Raw genomic sequence first — 21,338 nt, forward strand, 5'->3', positions numbered from 1 at the left:
CGCAGTGGGCGGCCAGGTGGTAGTACCCATTCCCGCCGCTGGGAGGCGGATATCAGGAACCATTCCCATTTTCTATTCATATTTTATTAATGCCCCTGTCTCCTGAGGGAGGAGGGAGGCGGGCAATTTAATATAGATATCTGCCAGGTAGTATGAACAAACTTAATTGTATAATAACAAATACATTTGTTCATGCCACTTACCTGACATATATATATAGCTGAATCCCACCTTCGGATGGTGGGGGAAGAGACAGAATAGGATTTTTTAGGAACTTAAATTAAGTAGATGATATACATCTTGGTTCCTCACCTGTTTGCAAAGTAGACTATGTGATTATCTCACTTAAGGCTGCTTTTGCTTAATCAGAGTTGCCAGCCAGGTGGAGACCTGTAGTGCTGGTGCGCTCTGGATGATCTGTCAACGGGTACGAGACCTCAACGTGACAAGACCATCGAGGCCTACATATGAGGGCAACGAAGCAACTGACCACCACCTGACCAACTATTCACAAAAACCCCTTAAAACTAACTAAAGGATGGGAGATCTTCACATAAGACTCACCACAACCTAAAAACACAACAACAAAACTAACCTAATCCTAACTAAGGGTGATAGGGAAAGAGCTACTTCCGGACCCCAAGACTGTGTCCGCAGAAACGTATGGCCCAGTGAATTACAATCGTCATAAATCGTTCTCACATCCCTTAGGTAATGTGAGGCGAAGACGGAGTTACTCCTCCAAAAGGTGCAATCAAGAATGTCCTTGATTGACATGTTCTTTTGGAAGGCAAGAGAGGTAGCGACAGCTCGAACTTCGTGCGCTTTCACTCGTAAGAGGCTCAAATCAATCTTCTGGAAAGATGAATGAGCCTCCTTAATGACGTCCCTTAGAAAGAAAGCAACAGCATTCTTCGATAAAGGTAACTCTGGTCTCTTCACAGAGCACCAGAGATTACCTGAGGGACCTCTTACCTCTTTTGTTCTATGTACATAGAACTTGAGAGCCCTGACCGGGCACGGACCCTCTCTGGTTCTTGGCCCACCAGAACTTGACATACCCTTGATCTCGAAAGTCTTCGGCCAAGGGTTCGAAGGATTTTCATTCTTCGCCAAGAAAGTTGGGTTCAACGAGCGACAGCATTGTCTCCTTTGAATCCCATTAACTTACTAAACGCTTGAATTTCACTAACTCTCTTAGCCGTCGCAAGAGAAGTTTAGGAAAAGAGCCTTCCTTGTCAAGTTTCGAAGAGACGCTGCCTGAAGCGGTTCGAAAGGGCTTGACATCAGGAATTTAAGAACCACGTCAAGGTTCCATGACGGAGGTCTCATTTGAGGAACCTTCGAAGTCTCGAAAGACTTTTAAAAGGTCATGAATGTCCTTGTTGTCAGAAAGGTCAAGGCCTCTGTGCCTAAAAACCGCTGAGGGGGGGACAACATGCTTTTATATCCCTTGATGGTAGGGACCGCTAATTTCTGCACATTCCTGAGAAAGAGCAGAAAATCAGCTATCTGGTTTCACAGAGGTCGAGGAAGAGGAAACTCCCTCCTTTTTACACCATGCCCTGAAGGAAGCCCACTTCGATTGGTAAACAGCTCTTGTGGAAGCACGTCTTGCATGTGAGATTGCTCTCGCAGCTGCTTTCGAAAAACCTCTCGCTCTGGCCAACTTTTCGATAGTCTGAACGCAGTCAGACCCAGAGCGGAGAGGTTTTGGTGAAACCTTTCGAAGTGAGGCTGTTTGAGTAGATCTTTCCTCCAGGGCAATGTCCTTGGAACGTCTACAAGGAAAGACATGACCTCTGTGAACCATTCTCTCGCTGGCCACATCGGAGCGATCAGGGTCAACCTCGTCCCTTCTGAGCCGCAAACTTCCTCATGACTTTCTCCCCAAAATCTTGAATGGTGGGAAGGCGTACAAGTCTAGACCCGTCCAATTCCAAAGCAACGCGTCTACCGCGATTGCTTTCTGGATCCAGGACCTGGGAGCAATAAAGAGGAAGTCTCTTGGTCCTTGACGTCGCGAATAAGTCGACCAGCGACGTCCCCAACCCCCAAAAACGTCCAAAGGTCTCGACAAACGTCTTCGTTCAAGGTCCTTCCGTCGGTAGGATTTGTTCCCGACGACTGAGAAGATCTGCCCTGACGTTTTGCACTCCTGCAATGAATCTCGTCAGGATAGTCACAGTCACATTTCTTATCTTTGCCCACAGCAGAATCTCTCTCGCTAGGGAAAACAACGTTCTGGAGTGTGTTCCTCCCTGATTTTTTAAATAAGCGAGTGCTGTGGTATTGTCCGAGTTTACCTGAACAATCTTGTTCTTCAAACTCCTTTCGAAGAACTGCAGGGACAGAAATACTGCTGCCAGTTCTTTGACATTTATATGCCAGGCTACCTGTTCCCCTCTCCAGGAGCCTGACACTTCCTTCCCTCCTAGTGTTGCTCCCCAGCCCGTGATGGAAGCGTCGGAGAACAACACTATCTAGGGGGGGGGGGGGGGCGGGGCTCAGAAGACTTAGGGACACGCCCTCCTGAAGCTTCTGAGGTCCAACACCATCTTAGATGGTTCTTTATCTGAAGCGATTATTCTCAATATGGCATTGAGATCGTCCTTGGCCTTCCACTCTTCCGCAAGGAAAAATTGGAGAGGCCTGAGGTGCAGTCTTCCCAAGGAAACAAACCTTTCTAGCGAGAAAGGTGGTTCCCAGCAGACTCATCCATTCCCTCGCCGAGCAAGTCTCTTTCCCTAGAAGGCTGAGATCTTTTCTAAGCCTAGCCGCTGACGTTCCTGGGACGGAAACGCTCGAAAAGCCACTGAATCCATCTGAATCCCCAGATACACGATGGACTGTGTTGGGGTCAGATGCGACTTTTCGAGGTGACCAGAAGTCCCAGGGACTTTGCTAGGGCTAAAGTGAACTGCAAGTCCTTCAGACACTTCTCTCTCGACGACGCTCTGATCAGCCAGTCGTCGAGGTACAGGGAAACTCTTATCCCCGAAGAGTGTAGCCTTAACCATTGCCACGTTCTTCATGACTACAGTGAACACCATTGGAGCCGTGTCAGGCCGAAACACATAGCTCTGAACTCTGCCACACTTTTTTGTCTAAGACAAACCTTAGATACTTTCTTGAAAGAGGGTGGATCGGGATGTGAAAGTACGCGTCCTGCAAGTCTAAGGACACCATCCAGTCGCCCGGTCTCAAGGCTCTCAGAACAGAATGAGGCGTCCCCATCGTGAATTTGGTCTTTTCCACGAAAAGATTGAGCCTGCTTACATCTAGAACTGGACGCCACCTGACGACTGCTTCGGTACTAGGAAAATCCTGTTGTAAAAACCTGGGGACCCCAGGTCCGCGACTTGTTCCACCGCTCTTTTCTCGATCATTTGTTGAAGGAGATCGAATAATACTTTCTTCTTCTCTCCCACCCCTGTAGGATGGAGAAAGGTCTCTGGGAGTCGTGAAAGAGGAGGAAGATCTAAAAAGGGGATCTTGTACCCCTGCTCCACGATCTTGAGAGACCAAGAGTCCGTGTCCCTCTCTCTCCACGCTCCCGCAAAAAACTTCAGTCTGGCTCCGACTGGTGTCTGAAGGACATGCTTCTCACTTGGAAGGCTTTGACTTAAAGGAAGCTCTTCCTCGTGAAAACCCTCTCCCTCGAGGGAGCTGCTCTCGATGGGGGGAGCCCCACGAAAGGGCTTAACTTTCTTCGCGGTCGAACGCAGCTGAAGAGTTGAAGGTACGGCCGACGTCTTGTAGACTGGGCCAAAAGGTCCTGAGTTGCCTTCTCTTGCAAACTGTTAGTCAGGTCCTTTACTAAAGTCTGGGGGAAGAGATGGTTCGAAAGAGGAGAAAAACAGCAAATCCGCTTTCTGACGCTGGAGTTACCGAACGAGCTGTGAAATTGCACAGCAAAGCTCTCTTTTTCAATAAAGCCGTTCCAAAATTGAGAGACGATCTCCTCAAGAACCATCCCCCCATGACGGCTTTGTCCATACATGCTAACACGATGGACAGCTCCCCAGACCGAGAGGATTCTGGGCTTTCTCGCTTGCAGATCCAGAACTCCCAACACCAGTCAAGGAAGTTGAACACTTCAAGCGTCCAGAGCAGACCCTTCAAATGATGGTCCGTCTCCGTAGAGGTCCAGGTTACTTTAGCGAGAGGATAAAAGAGACCTCCTCTGCGAATCCACTAAGCTGGAGAAATCTCCTTGAGCTGAAGAAGGGATACGAACTCCTACTTCTTCTTTGGTTCTATACCAAATGCCCCCTTTTCCGCTGAGTCTAGCTGGAGGCAAGGCGAAAGTCGTCTTGCCTTGATCTCTCCTTCTTACCATCCAATCTTGGAGTTTCTTAAACGCACGTTTAGTGGAGAGAAATTTGCATCTCCACAAACTCCAGGGTTTTTCCAGTTTTTAGATGATGAAACTGCGAAGGAGGAGACTTGGGAGCTGCAGCTGAAACTTGTCTTCGAAAGAAGAACGCAACAGCCGCACGAGGACTTTATAGTCTGAGATTGAAGGGGCCGCAGAAGGTTCCTCTTCAACCGAGTCAGCCGAACTACTCAGCTCTCCTTCTTCTCTACACGGAAGCGGAGACCGTCTGTCCGGAGAGGGCGTCCTAATGTCGGGTCTTGGCTTAATCAAAGGACCCCTATCCTTACTAGAGGAAGCCTTATTTCGGCTGTCTTCTCTATGACGCTTACCACTTGAAGAAGGATAGCGTCCTGACAGGACAAGCGTCCTTAGCGCCACCCGAGGCAGCCTCACTTGCCAGAGAAGCGTCCTTACGTTTCTCAAACGAAAGGGAAGACCTTTTCGCTGAAATACGTGCCTGTGCGCGCAAACTAGCGACTTGGGGTACGACTTCTTGGTCGGAATCCCCAAAAGCGTCTTGAAAAGAGCCCTGAACGTCCTGGCGAGCTTCCTGCCAAGCGTCCTGGCGAGCGTCCTGGCGAGCGTCCTGGCGAGCGTCCTGACGAACGTCCTGCCTAGCGTCCTGCCTAGCGTCCTGCCAAGCGTCCTGCCAAGCGTCCTGTCGAGCGTCCTGCCGAACGTCCTGCCAAGCGTCCTGCCAAGCGTCCTGCCTAGCGTCCTGCCTAGCGTCCTGCCTAGCGTCCTGACGAGCGTCCTGTCGAACGTCGTGCTGAGCGTCCTCCTCAAAAGCGTCTTGACGCAACGTCCTTCAGAGAACGAACAGATCGGCGAATCGCGAAGGAGAAGCGATCGGCGAACGAGACGAAGTAGGAGAGGGAGAAGGAGACTGCTTCGTCCTCTTGACGGGCAGTCTAAGGTCCTTCCTCCGCTTAGGCTCGACTGCTGCTGGGGCGAGTCCCTCTGAGCCATAAGCGTCGATAGCTGGTCCTGAAGGGACAAAAGAATGTTCTTCGTTGGGGAAGAACGAACAGAGGAAGCAGGACTGATCCTGCGAGAAGACGAGGGGCGAGGGGACGCCTCCTTCCTTCTCACAGGTACAGCTACCTGCTTCTCAGGTAGACGCGCCTGTGCACGCAACCCAGCGTCCTCATCGGAGGAGATCTTTACCCCTTTCTGAGCCAGGGGGGGGAAAAGCGTCATACGCATTCCTCCGACGAAAGCGGCGATACAGGACGGTGAAGCGTCCTCAACACGAAACGTCCTTTTCAAGAGGACGAGAGTCTCTCCGAGCGCTCCACCCCTTGCGCGGGGAGGACGCTTCGGAGGACGAAAAGCACTCTTTCAGGACGCGCGCGCTCCTTGGCAGCCTGGGACTTTGCTACAAGGCCTGCCGAAGGGACGCCAGATCGGTGGGGAGCCCCCGCCCCGTAACCCTCTTGCGGCTTTCGACATACCTACTCCCTGAGTCTTGGGAGTCTGATAGAGGTCTAGGCCTAAGAGGGATTATGGGGCCGATCTGACGCCCCCTCCACAAACACTAGGGGCACGATCACACACTTGCACCGAGCCAGTTTCTAAGGCTTTCACTTTGGTCTCCAGAGTGCGAAAGAGACTCCAAATAAGAGAGAGAACAATTAGCCTCTCCCGACACAGAATCAGAGCCCGAAGGCAACACAGGTTTAGGGGTTTGCAAACTCTACAGGTGTTAATGCAGGAGAGATGTTAGCTTACCTTTGGTAGAACCACTCCTGGAGGAAGACCTCCTGATCCTATCGCGCTCCAATTTAAGGCGATAGGACTCATATACTCTCCAATCATCATCGGTCAATCTCTCACATTCATTGCACCGATTATCCACCAAACAATTATGCCCCCTACAACTCATACATACTGTGTGGGGGTCTACCGATGCTTTCGGTAGCCTCACCTTACAATCAGTCCTCACACACACTCTGAAACTCACAGCACTTGATCCAGACATATCTTTTATAGAAAAGCCAATCTAAAATAAAAAACAGTCCACTATCGCGCATGCCAATTCAACAATCCAATTCAATACCAAAAAACCAATCAGATACTTAAAAGCGAGTCAAATCCAAAAAATCCTGAGCAGAGGTCTGTAAACAGTTGTTTACCGACCGGCGACAGAAAAAATATGAATAGAAAATGGGAATGGTTCCTGATATCCGCCTCCCAGCGGCGGGAATGGGTACTACCACCTGGCCGCCCACTGCGTGTGCCGCGAGTTTTGAAATTCTGTCAGACTTCAGAAAATACAGCTATATATATATGTCAGGTAAGTGGCATGAACAAAACAAAGAGTTAGCGTAAAATTCTTAACATTAGGATAGGCAAAATCAAAGGTAAACTTTTTTCTTTTTTCTTTATTTTCTGTGCAGAGTAATAATAAGGGCAAAAACTTTTGCATTACAAACAAGGGCACATGTTACCCTTAGCTTAGCTTCCCCACCGCTACCTTGAAACACTTGTGATTCATTTCTCCAGTCTAGTAGATACAATCCAATGTTTCTAACCCTAGTTGTACATCTGACTGCCGAAAACCATGGCGGAACAGACTACGGAAAAGTGGATTATAATGGTTTTTTTTTTTTTTTTTTCCTAGCACTTTTCATTGATTTAAGTCTGTTAGTATTTTGTTTTTTTTTAAATAACTGTATGCCAGAAATAAATGTAACGTTTAATGTTTGTATGCTAAGACTGGCAAAATCACTGTTGACACATTAGTGGAGCTTCACACATACGGCGATGCATTATTATAAACTGTTTCCATGAATTCTAGTTCTCATAGTAATCCAATAATGATAAAATTGCTTTAATATTTATGTATATATATACTTTCGATACATAGGCTAATTTCACCAATTTCCACGTTTTGTGTGTAGTCTTATACCCAGTTTGGAGGGTAAACACATACCAATTGGCAACAGAGAGAGAGAGAAAGAAAGGAAGGCGAAGGAAGGAAGAAGGACAGGGGTGGCGGTGGAGGGGGGGGGGAGAGGGTAAATGGAGCTTTTTACGCGTGTTCGTATCCATTTCTGGATAATGGAGTTTTTGTCTCTTGGTACAAGGACAAGTGTCGTTATTCTTTACGATTAGTGATTCACGATACCCTTATAAATTACGGCACTGGGTGTAATGCACTATAGCAAAATCTCGTTCTGATACGAGTGTTCGTTACATAAATATTGCCAAAAAACGTGCTTGCACTGTCTCTGAAACCCATAGTAGGTATGCTGCTTAGTTGTCAATCAAGTTTTTTCTAATCAAGTATTTTTTACAAGCTAGCTATTGTATAAATTTGTATTTTTCTCAATCAAAACATATTCCCCTCAAGGCTAACTTTCCTCTTTTAACGTCTTTCTGGTCATTGCAAATTCGGCCCCATTAATTTCTTATGGTGCGAAAACAGAGAGGCCCAGGGACCGAAAGCAATTGCGTCACACTACGGCGGTAATCCGGCAGTAAAACAACTTCATATATCCAAAAAGTAAATAATAAAGATATATATGCGCATTACAATTATAACAATTACATGAATAGCTGATAACAATCTGCATGAATAACTAGTAAACTGTCCTGCAAAAAAGTTGAGTACAGTGGTCCCCCTGTATTCGCGGGGGATGCGTACCAGACACCTCCCCCCCGCGAATAGTTAGAATCCGCGAATGTTTGGAACCCCCCTCTAAAAATGCTCATAAACTCCTATCCTGAACATGCAAACACCAAAGTATCCCTAAAAAGACCATCCTTCATCAAATATACATAAAATATCCTATTATGGTTCATATTAATCTTTGAAATATGATTAATACTGTTTTAAAGTTAATCTGACATTTTATGGTTATACATAAATACATACTATGTACGTACTGCATGACTTAGTTACGTATGTGAAAATAATTCAGTCCCCCCATAAGTATTCAGTCGTGCACGTTTTCTTTCATACTGTTACTATTTGAGACATCCATTTTCTTTTTACAAGGGAAACACTTGTATGTGAAATCACAAATACCAAATGTCTACTTAAAGTATTATCCTACATCAAATATACCATTGAATTGGTATTATTAATATAATTTTAAAGTCATCTTAAACATTTTACCATTTGAAATATATAAACAGCCAATAGCAGAGAGAGAGAGAGAGAGAGAGAGAGAGAGAGAGAGAGAGAGAGAGAGAGAGAGAGAGAGAGAGAGAGAGAACTCCTTATGATTTCAATAGATTGAAATGAACGTCTGTAGGCAACTTTTTTCTTTTTCCCCTCCCATAAATACATATATTTCTCCAGAGAAGAGAGAAAGAGAGGACTGTTGTCTATCAAATCTTTTGCTGAGAGCGAGAGATAAAAGAAGGAAGAAATAGAAACACCAAATGTATACCTTATGTAACATCCTGCATCAAATTTACCTTAAATTATTATCATATTACTGTATTAATCTTAGAGATTGTATTAATACAATTTCAAAGTAATCCTAAACATTAGTAGCCTTAAAGAGAGAGAGAGAGAGAGAGAGAGAGAGAGAGAGAGAGAGAGAGAGAGAGAGAGAGAGAGAGAGAGAGAGAGAGAGAGAGATTGTCCTTACAGTATTAAAAGAGAGAAATGGAATGATTATTGTGTTTAAAATAATCACATATGAATTTTGCACTTACAGTTATAGTATTATTATTGAAAATATTAATGAAAACTATTACATACATGTCCATGAAAATTATCTCAAAACTCAGTAGAGAGAGAGAGAGAGACGAGAGAGAGAGAGCGAGAGAGAGAGATGAGAGAGAGAGAGAGAGAGAGAGAGAGAATTACATAAAACCATTAAATTCATTGACCATTGTATGGCATTGTTATGAAGTAGGGAAATTGATACAGAAAAAGACAAAGGGAAGAATTTTCATTTGAAATTAGTTATCGTATTATTACTACTTCTATTATTATTATTTGAAAATAAAATAAACACTTGCATCTACCATAAAAATTCTCCCATCTCGGTAAGAAAGAGGAGTTACTTACAAGTGAAATGGAAAGGTCATTTTCATCTCTTTAAAATACTACCATTATGAATTTTGTAATCACAGTTTTATTATTATTATTAAATAACTGAAATTATAAATAAACATTTTAAATACTAGTACCATAAAAATTCTTACATCTCAGTAAAAGAGAGAGAGAGAGAGAGAGAGAGAGAGAGAGAGAGAGAGAGAGAGAGAGAGAGAGAGAGAGAGAGAGAGAGAGAGAGAGAGTTTATCTCTGTTCTCTCAAAAAATACTTATAACACTTCCAGCGAAACAGAGGGAGGGAGTTACCACTATGACACATTATTATCTTGTGTGGCAAGAGAGAGAGAGAGAGAGAGAGAGAGAGAGAGAGAGAGAGAGAGAGAGAGAGAGAGAGAGAGAGAGAGAGTGTGTTAGCCTTAATTAAAAGTGACATGGATAGATTAGTATTGTATTTCTTTAAAATACTATCACATAATATGAATTTTGTAATTACAGTTATTATTATTATTATTATTGGAAAGTATTAAAAACATATAGTACAAGTACTATAAAAAAAATCTTGAGTCTCAGTAAATGAGAGAGAGAGAGAGAGAGAGAGAGAGAGAGAGAGATGAGAGAGAGAGAGAGAGAGAGAGAGAGACGAGAGAGAGAGGGGGGAAATTTCATGAGCACTTGATGGCAACACAACAGCTCTTCCCCCTCCTTCACAGAACTTGATATATCTGACAGTTTTAGTACCTGGAGTTAGAGAAAGAAGACTGGGATTTCCTTCATTCTTCCATAATTTTTTAGATTTATAAGCTAAAATCTTACTAATTCACTATGGTATTTTCTTTAATGAATTGATATTATTGCTGTATAAATTAATATTAATATTTGAAAATAGTAAATCATTTATTTATCATACAAAAAACATACATCTTTGTAGTAGAGAGAGAGAGAGAGAGAGAGATAAGAGAGACGAGAAGAGAGAGACGAGAGAGAGAGAGAGAGAGAGGAGAGAGAGGAGAGAGAGAGAGAGAGAGAGAGAGAATTATTATTTTTATTATGTGATATCATTTAAACTTATTAGACTTACTGATGCAGTATTAATCAAAATTAATATTTGAAAATTAGTAAATCATTTTTGTATCATAAAAATGTATTTAGTCATGAAAATAAACATCAAAATACACTAATTAGTGATTATTTTCGTCGGAAAGTTCCGCAAATGGGCGAGTCCGAATAATTTCTAGATAGGTTCCAAAGAAAAATCTGCGAATGTGTGAGTCCGCGAATCCGGAGAACGCGAATACAGGGGGACCACTGTATAGCAATTCATCTACAATAGGTACGAAAGTCAAGATGTCGTGACGTCATAATACAGGACTTAAAAGAACGTTCTAATTCCGAAAAATAATTACTTAAATTTTAGTCAGAATCAAGTTACTTTTTCAATAACGAATATTTTCAAATTAATCTTCATAAATATGTAAAATATTGATGTTTTACTATTTATTTAAATAATTATCTAGTGCACGCTTCATCGTTGTCTTCTACCAAAACAGTAGTTTCCTTAAAAATGTTGTGGTTAGGGACCGTATTCCAATTGTTGTGATGAAAGTGCCCCAGCATCTATGGGTACAAGTAGTGTGCGGATTTATCACAGGAAATGGGAAGTTTGTTGACACAAGCGACTCCACAAACATCTAGATGGCATCAATCTTTTAAGATATTTAAGAGTAAGTAAAAATTTCGAAAGCGTTTTGGCGAGATTTGCACTACGTTGGACACCCTTTTCACTACCCTCTGTTTAATGCTTTAAATTTGGCCTTAAATTCTAACTTTGGAGAAAATACTTACTTCGAAAGGAGAGTAGAGGTCTTTAGCTCCGTTTCTCACCAACAAGAAGTCGCGACTGATACCCATCTCCGGTGTCAGGACGCGTTATGAGTACTTTTTTGGAGGGTGGCATGCCGTGATCGTCAGCGAGTTGATCCAGGCCATGCGGTTGTTTACCCTACACCAATGCATTTACTAACTGTTTCCATGAACTCTAGTTGTCATAGTAATGCAGTAATGATAAAATTGCTGTAATATATATATATACTAGAAATAGATAATATAATTTCACTTATTTCCCTGGTTTTGTGTAAGTCTTATACAGTTTGGAGGATAAACACATATCAATTGGCAACACAGATAAACAATTGAAGAGCGCAAAATGCTGCAAAACGCCGCAAAGAACGCCGTAGTCCCCTCAGATAAATACTGGTTAGAGGTCGGGTTTACGATTGTTGTGATGAAAGTGTCCCAGCGTCTATGGGTACAAGCAGTGTGCAGATTTAGCACAGGAAATGGGAAGTTTGTTGACACAAGCGACTCCGCAAACACTGAGATGGCGTCAATCTCCTAAACTTTTTTTAATCGTAAGTAAAAATTTCAAAAGTGTCATGGGGGTAGTGTGCACTGCGTTGGCCAAACTGTTTAAGGTAATTCTACAGAAGCAGTCCACACAGACAGCAAGGAAAGTAACCGCGGATACAACATCCGCTAGGGATTGGGGCGTCCAATGTATTTCGCCGTGTTTAGTACTGGCCTCTGGGGGTTTAATTACAGTCGTCCAAATAAATATTACTTAAAATTCTTGTTCAGTAGGTAAAACTGCATAGAAATACCGCAACTGCCATAGTCTAGGCTGCCGCGGATAAGTACCCCAGATCTACCCTGTTTAAATCTTAAAATATGGCCCTAATTTCTAACTTTGGAGAAAATACTTACTCCTCTCACCACCAACAACTCATGACTGATGACCATCTCCAGTGTCAGGATGCGTTAAAGTACTTTTTCGGAGGGTGGCCAAAACTGCGGTAGTCGGTGAGTTGGCCAGTCCACTCAGTTGTTTACCCTATCACATTATGTTGACGAAATTTCAATCTTTTGAATGGTATGCTCAAAGTTGTAATTGTATTCTTGTTTCACCAATTAAATATCGAGTGAATAAGGCCTGGCCACGCGATGAAGATGGATCGTTCTGCGGTTGTTTACCCTATGGGTTGCAGAGCTGCTCGACGTTGCATTCGGTAGATTTTGGTCTTGCTGTTTAAACTGTCAAATGACATTCAGCTGGTAAAGTACAAAAATGGTAATAAATAACTTTACTATTTGGTCTATTCATGGGCAGTCTAGGCTACATTCGTGAGACAATATTTCGTCTAAACCAGTTCTCCCGTATTAAGGTTAGCCTAGATGACTTTCACGCGCGGTCACTTTCTAATTGCCAAACTAGATAAAAAAAAAAAAATCAGTTTACCGTAGGCGTAAATTCCTCGCAACAGATCTTCTCTCAGTCCCATACTGTCAAAAGTAGGGACTACCTCCACTTCTTCCGAGGTTTCGAACTCCACATTTGAAAGATCCTCCGGGATCACCCGTCTTACACGTCCTTCAGCCATTTCCTCTACTGTTTACGTTATGTACCGTGGTGCCGCTCACAGAAAGTTTGTAGACAGATGAGGCAGTTTCTCGTTCAGAAACGGGAACGCTTTGGACAGAGAATCGAGAAATGGAAATGAGTCTCCCTAATCCGCATAAAAAATTAACTCCTTTTTCCATTAGGTTCACTCGATTTTTATCGTTATTGCAATCAATAAATATACATTTCTTATGAGAACCACTTCAGTTTGCAATGCGACAATAAATCTAAAGTAAAAATAATGAAAAGCCAGGAGTCACTGCTTTAGTGTTATAAAGAACAATACCGTAACCAGAGCAACCCAAATAAATTCTATTTATTTATTATTTAGTTGTCATAAAGCATTTCTCTCAGTATTTTGTTAATAACTGCGCATACATTACCGTTCGTAGATAATGATATTGTACATACCTACAAACTGTCAATTGTTTTCGTTATTTTTCCCCAAAATTCTTTCGCCACACTGCGAAACTGAAACTAGAACATTTCTCACCCATATCTACGAACTTACGCCACACCAGCGCTATCCTCGCCAAACCTTTTTCGTTATGTTTTTCACCTCATATCCATGTTTATGTTTGGATCTAAAGTGATATTTTACGGGCCCTCTCAGTCTTTCCAAGCTAATAACAATGGAAACGTTATTTTCATTTCGCGGATTTGTCATCATCATCCTTGCTAATCTTTGAAGGTTCCAGCTTATATGGTATCAATTCGAAGAATCTCATATGTTTGTCAGTTACAGTTTATAACTCTATAAATTTGAATACAATGTACAGACTTATTTCAAATCAATCAATAATTAGTCAACTGGAATGGTTAGATGCATTATCTGTTAATTAGTCAACTTATAGACAATTATGTTCTACACAGGCTTCTGTGTTATATGTCGAATAGTATGATCTGTTAAAAATAATGGACGTATTCAGAAGAGGAGTTACCTCAAGTAAGTGTATAAGGTCAAAAATCTTTTTTTGCATTTCTGCGATTAGGTTGTCAAAAATGTACTACCGGGACACAGAATAAAGTTGAAGCTGTTTGCGGACGACACAACTTTATTTCTCCAGAAACGACATTTGAATACAAATGATAAATGGCATTCTTATCAATGTTTTCTCAGTACTCATATCAAGAATGTTAAAGGTTACTGGCGATCGTTTTAAAAATATTGCCTTTGTTAAAAAAATTCCTTGATAAGTTTTCTTTAGACCTGAAATGAATATTGTGATCAGACGTGTAAGTGAAGCATATAGGCTATTTGAACCTGGAACAAATTGTAAGTCAGGTGAGAAAGCATTTGAACAGTGCATGCACACCAAGACTATACAACAAAATACCGTCTGTAGTGAAGATCATATGAGAAGAAAGCAAATTTAAAAAGAACTAAAGACTCTCATATTCTTAAGGAGCTACGATATTGATGAGAATTAAAACACTAAAAGACAATATTGTACTTATAAAATATAAGAAACAACTTATTCAGAAAACGTGCAAGGGCCCACCAGAAAGGGAATCATCCCTATGGAGGGATGTACATAAAACTAAACAAAATATTTAAAAAAAGAAATAAATATATAAGATAAAAATCTACAGAAAAAATATTAAATGTTTCGTGAATAGAATAGACCATTGCAACATTAAACTAGAATATAAAGACTTTCTGCTTATGATACAGCCAGCGGATGTTTTCAACACAAGATTGACTATAGTTGGTCTCAAATTTTTTCAGCCGAGGAGCACTTGGAATGTTGGTCTTAATTTAACATTTGAATTAACAGGTCTAAGACTGTAGTGCGTCTTACTTAAAATCTGGAGGACTAAATACCAAGGAAATTGTTTATTTTCTTATTCGCTGGAGTGGGACCGGAAAAAGGAAAGAAATAGTTAAGGAAAAAAAGAGAAAATGAACATTAAAAGATATAATGAAGAAACAGTAATTAAGATGCCAGATGCAATCAGTATATTGCAGAGACAGCTAGAGAAGTTCTCGAGAGATTGATAATTCAAGAATTAATTTGTTGTCATCAAGATGCTTTGAAATGAATCAATCTTCAAAATTATTACTATCATTGACATTTTCTCTGCACAGTGTTAGTTCCGGCAGTGCTCCTCACGTGGTACAACTAACTGAAGGAGTTCGTAGTAGCCATTCCAATGTAGCTCCAGTCCTGCTTTCTCTCTTCAGTCTTGCTGTCCAACGTCCGCCAGTTACAGGTCTATATCCTAGTTCTTCATCTCCTTTATTTCCTGGAAATTCCCTTGTTGTCCAACCTCTATAACTCCCTTTTAGTTTTCTTAATCTCTGTATGACCGAATGTTCCCCAGTGCTTGACTTAACAGTTAAGACCTACATTTCATACATATCAAATCAGATATTGATATTTTCACTTCTGTTTTTCCTTTTATTACTTTAGACGTGTACACTTTCCATGTAAATTCCCATCTGATCTTGCTCTACATTTGCCCTTTTTCTAGTCTTCTTGTTTCTTCTACATAATCTACTTTCTTATTAACTATTCCTTTTCCCATACCGTTACACATCCAAACATCCCTGCCGTTAAGATCTCGCGTTTTTCTTTAGCCGGACAAAAGATCACTCCGCCACATCTCCGTTCGTATTGTGATAGTATTCCCACCGCTTCCTGACCAAGAATCTTAACATTCTCCAGTCGCACTGTTCCAAGATCTTTATTTCTTCGCTAGCTTCCATGTCTCTGCTGTATTCTTTTCCAGTAGTCCACTGCAGTCTCTTCAGCTTCATCCACCCTATTACCCATTCTATTCTTAATGTCCTCACTGTTCCTGATGCACTGACCACTGTGTCCCTAAAATAACAGAATTATTTTACCTCTACTAAAATCTGTACATTTAGGTACCACAAAATGGTGTTCCACTTCCCTCTCACCCATTTGCGCTTCTTATACATATTTGACTAGAAACATTCTTGGGCCTATGTGCAGCTCTCAGTAAGAAATAGGCTTCACAACTGGTATAACATTTTCCACCTTAACCTACTGCGATATGTTAGAAGGATGACGTGCATCAGGTAGAAGGATGTAGTTTATATATATTATAGACAAATTCCAATCCCTTGAAAGAGTCGGAGAGAGTTATTCGCGTTATCTTTTTCCGTCCTTGCTCTCTCATATTTAATTTTCAACCTTCAGTAGGGCCATTGCCGTTGTCGGTTCAATCTTAAAGACTTTGGGAGGTACATATATTATTATCTTCCAAGAATCTTAATAAGGGGGTTGACAACTATTCTTGTAACATATCTTTACATCGCGGTAACAACGTAATAGGACAGCATTTGCTCACTTCCTGAACATTGTCAGTTTCATGAAGTGGCGCCGTACGGTAGACTATTTCAGGTAAAATGAAAAACACCTGTGACTGTCGATGTGTTTGCATGTGTTGCAGAGATGATAATGTGAAAGGCAGTGACGTGTAAAATAATTATAATGACTTGAGTTTTCGTTGATCGTTTGAACATCGACTGATCCTGGTCTAAATTTTGTAACATTTTCAGATTAGTTACGATATTTCTAATGTAGCAACGCCAGTATCTTTCAAATTATGTAATAACTTACATGTACACCTGCCAACAATTTCGAAACATTCGTTGGATGACTAATCAAATTTACCTGTGGTGTAGCCTACCTACCTTCTCCGAATTCTTATTTCTAACCGGCGTGATTATGATTCATCAACTTATTGAACCATAGCACAAGACCTATGGGGACAGGGCCGGTTTCAAGCCTATTTGACCAATCTGATCAAATTGGGTGCCACGCTTTAAAGGGGCCTCGCTCCAGAATTAACGTTTGAAACCTTTTCAGTATTCTAAGAGGAATAAACCGTTACCGAGAACTTTAAATGAAGAATGCAGAGGTATTATTCCTCACATCATGCATACTATATTAACAGTAAATTTTTACTTTGAAATTTTTTTTATAGACGACTTAAAAAATCGTCTTAATTTCTATAATTATCTAATTGGGACCGCAATTCCTAGAACCGGGCCTACCTAGGGGGCTATGGTCGCCCTTTTCTTTTTTTTCTTTTTACTTTTCCGAATAAATGTAATTACTTGTCGTGTTTGTTTTTCACCTACTGTGTACTCTTACAGATTGCGCCAATAAATGACCGAAACACTGAGGTGAGTATTTGGGGGTTAGTGGCTATTGATCGTTTATTGTTTCGTCCTTTTGAGTTAAACCAGCAGTATTATTCACTTAACTGTGTGTTTGTGTGAATTAGAGACAAATCTATCATAAAATAACCACGTGTTACAAAATAGCACTTATTTTGCAAACGTACAAGGGCCCGCCAGAGAGGGAATCATCCCTGAGGAGGGCTGCACATAAAACCAAACAAAATGAACAGAGTGAATGTAGCTTTCATTTTGGGGATGGGTTGATTTCATCACTACTCGGTTTTTTTTTCCATCTGTCCACCAGCGTGTAGTGTTTGCGTATAGTAACACTGCGTCCCGCGGGCTTTAGATAGTTACATTCAGCTTACATTCAGCAATAATAATAACCTTATTTCGAATGCTAACGGTGTAATTCCCATACAGTAAATTATTGAAACACTTTTCAGTTGCAAATGTACGCCCAGATATCCTTTTATTTAACCTAAACTTACACATAGCGTAACTATCTAAAGCCCGGGATGCAGTGTTACCATACGCAAACACCACAGGCGGGTGGACAGATGAAAAAAAAAAAAAAAAAAAAAAAAAAAACAGTGTATAGGTATGGAACCTGAATTCCACGGGAATTTGTACCGCAGAGTTGACACAGACTTGCATCCCTCTTGATAGCCTAGCAGATTACGATTAGTCCGCTGCCACTTCTGTCTCGAGCCCAAAGAGGTACAGGTTTTGTATATATGCAGGGAAACTTGATAGTCGGGGGTATAAGGAAAAAATCTATATACGATTTGGTGATAGAGCACATCGTGGTTTAGCCGTGAAGCGGGAGATCGAGCCAATAATTTCCTTTGGGAAATATATCGGCGCACAGGCGTCTATGCTATTACTGAAAATCAGAATAATACTGTATAATATGAATACTTTTCGAAAACTGTATTTCATTATGGGCTTTCAGAACTTGCACAGAACGTCATTTACATTTTGTTGAGAAGCCGCGATGTCTCATTGCACTCAGCCTCTTACTGGAGACGTGATTTTTTCCTATAGCAGTGCTTTAAATCCTGAAGACTGATAAAGCTTGAGAGAGGATGCAAAGCTATTCCAAAATGCGACATACCATTACTGTTTTTTTTTAGTCTACTATTTATGCTTATTTCCCAAAACTGCATAGAAACGAAGTATTGCTCGAAATTATCTCTATATTTACAAAGACAACGGTGTTCACGTCAGATACTTCGAGTTTGGGCTCTTCCTTGACTGGATTAAAGATATTCTGTCCTTACGTTCGTAGCCACCAACGATTTTATCTTCCAGGCAAAACTGGGATAAGTGACAGATTAGCTATTCCTCATAATGTTAATGTGATTTTGACCAAAATATAAAACTTCTGTTCAGCTATCTCCTATTTACACTTCAACAGGGAACTTTTACTATATAACATTTATTGCCAGAATCTTAAGAATTGGTACATATACGCGTGTAAGTTTTTTCATCTGCACAGATCACTGCCTCAAGTATCAGACGCGTTCTATTCCATTTAGTGTAGAAGTGTGATAAGCATTAGATGCTGCCTTTGTTGTTTATGCCAATGCCATGATTTTGGAGACTCTGTAATACTTTCTGAGTTACAAGCACTTCTGATTTCTATACTTCACATTAAATCTTGTTCATCAATTTCCTCTTTTTTTACGTATGAACATTTTGTCATGTGGAAATGTTCTTCACATTTGATGACAGGGTGATACGTGCCAAAAAATCAAGAATTATCTCTCATTGATGTCGCGGTACCAAAGTAAAAGAGAGAGAGATAAAAAAAAAACTATCAGGACCTGAAAGCCCGTGGAAATTGTACTCATAATCACAGAAAAACTAGGTACGATCCCAAGATCTCTGAAAAGGAACTTGGAAAAACTAGATGCCGAAGTAGCTCAAGGACTCATGCATAAAAGTGTGCTCCTATAGGAGGCAGGATGCAGCCCGGAACCCCATACTATAAAAACCATCCAGTCGAAAAGGTTGACTGTGTTAGACAAAAATGAATAAATAAATAAAAAATAATTGATAATAATAATAATTGTTTCCTGGTTTTGGTAATTATAAGACATTTGCGTCTACTATTACGTTTTTTATGCTTCGTCATTCTATTCAGTACAAGTCACTTTGGTACTTCCTGGTCATTTGTCACCGACAAAGTCTAATCGAATAAGAATATCGTTAATCTACAAAAATACGGAGGCAAGGTTTTTCTGCTAAATTTCTAAATATCAGGAATTTATGTGGCCACTAGTTCAGCAACCAACCCTTGCTAGTCTTTTAAGATCTGGGATGCTGAACATCTACAAGACTTTACAGTTTGACACAAGAGCAGAGTCGTAAAAGTGTGGGAAATAGTAAAAACAACAGGGATGAACTGAAACAACACGGAATAGCAGATCAAGAGTGGAAAAGAAAGAGGAATTAGGCTATCATGAACTCTACTTTCATTCTACGAGGAATTTGTCCTCAGCTTCAAATCTCTTCACTTCATCACTATAAAGCTGCATAGGAAAATGTACATAAAAACTTACACATGAATACAGGCATGCATTTGCATTTCTATAATAAGAGACCAAGTCTCAAACATGTAGCCTAAGTATAACTTAGGTGATCCAACGAAGAGGATAAAAATCCAACATACAAAAGCACTTAATACTAATTGTAAAATGTAAATACTTGACGATTTGTGACTCCATACATGCACATTTTTTCTCTTTCGTTGAGACCAAAAACCGGCAATGTAGGTATAGGTTAACAGATGTAAAAAAAGAAGAATACAGATGATTTAACGCACACGTAATGATACACACACACGCACACACAGTTTGGGTGAATGTTTTGTCCGACATTGCGGTTCATCATACCATATCTTCTACTGAACTAGAAAAATTATCGGTGCATAAAGTGTGAAAGTTTCTTTGTTCTGACGTTCTTGATATGTCTCTTGGGGAAATGTACGTTGATATTCGTAGAAATACAATTAATTCTCGTTAATTACTTATATGTAGTGCAAAATAGCATTATATACGCTTTTAAGGCTTCTCCCGCTGCTCTGGACGCTGGGACGCTGAACGGAACGAAATATGAAAGAAATGTTTTGGCCTGTGAAACCTCTAGACTGACCGATTTACTGTGTTGAAGTTTTAATTAGTGAACGTACGTTTTAGCTCGTCTGTGTTTAGCATGATGCCATCATGACGCAGACGTGCCTGTTGTCCGAATATACTTGTGGTCTGTAGAATAAAGGAGCTCCAGTGTTAACATTGATGGCGGTGGTGAAGTCGCCTCGGCTAAGCTTTCGGCATCATAAACATCATGAGATGATCATCATAAAAGTACTATGAAGAACAAAACGGAGACCCTAGGCAATGAGATGAGTAAACCAGGATTGGAGGGGGGAGGGGGAGGGTTGGCTGTGAAGGTGGAGAAACAAGAACCACCCTCTCCGCGTTCCCCTCCTCCCTCCCCCTCCCGAATTGGAGGGGTCATTCGGGCACCTACTCCTCCACCATCGCAGAAGATCAAGTGCGAGAGTCCGGCAGTGTCAGTTCACGCCCCCTCCCCCAGACCAGTGAGCTCCCCTCCACCTTCTGGCCCTGGAGCTGAGGTCAAAGGCAAGCCCGGAACTCCCATACCCAGTGGAAGTGTCAAGGGGTCAGTCCCTCGGCCTCCTCCTGCCAGTGCCTTGGGCTGTCCTGTCACGGAGGACGCTTCCAAAGCCACCTCAGGATCCGCGGGGGGAAGACTCACCTTTTTTAAAGGTAGGAAACGCTTTTCCCTGTCAGCCTTAGACTAGGATGAGAGACTGGGGACCTGGGATAGGGTAAAAAACCGCAGGGTACAGAGTGGACCATGTATGATTAGCGTGAACAATCCCCAAAAAAGTACATTATAACGCGTCCTGACATCAGAGATGGGCATCAGTCGCGACTTCTTGTTGGTGAGAGATGGAGCTAAAGACCTCTACTCTCCTTTCGAAGTATTTTCTCCAAAGTTAGAAATTAAGGCCAAATTTAAAGCATTAAACAGAGGGTAGTTAAAAGGGTGTCCAACGCAGTGCAAATCTCACCAAAACGCTTTCAAAATTTTTACTTACTCTTAAATATCTTAGAAGACTGACGCCATCTCGATGTTTACGGAGTCGCTTGTGTCAATAAACTAAAAACCGCCTTTTTCTGTGATAAAATCCGCACACCACTTGTACCCCAGACGCTGGGGCACTTTTATCACACAAAAACGGAAAAACGTTTTTCCTCACCGAATAAACAACTGTTTTGTAGAAGACGACGACGCAG

General features: G+C 41.4%; 1 protein-coding gene and 1 pseudogene across 1 annotated transcript in view; one reads left to right on the top strand and one right to left on the bottom strand.

Moving 5' to 3' along the window:
• Positions 1–12,920, bottom strand: part of LOC135208578 (eukaryotic initiation factor 4A-III-like) — a 40,536-nt pseudogene extending 27,616 nt beyond the window's left edge.
• A 6,940-nt stretch (positions 12,921–19,860) lies between these two features.
• The window catches only part of LOC135205501 (protein hairless-like), a 78,790-nt gene continuing 77,312 nt past the window's right edge, over positions 19,861–21,338 (top strand). Inside the window, exon 1 of the mRNA XM_064236230.1 lies at positions 19,861–20,804. Coding sequence (XP_064092300.1) covers positions 20,384–20,804 — 421 coding nt within the window. The 5' untranslated portion in view covers positions 19,861–20,383. The remainder of the gene's footprint in view (positions 20,805–21,338) is intronic.

The sequence above is a fragment of the Macrobrachium nipponense genome, chromosome 11 (assembly GCF_015104395.2).
Source record: "Macrobrachium nipponense isolate FS-2020 chromosome 11, ASM1510439v2, whole genome shotgun sequence".
NCBI lineage: Eukaryota > Metazoa > Arthropoda > Malacostraca > Decapoda > Palaemonidae > Macrobrachium > Macrobrachium nipponense.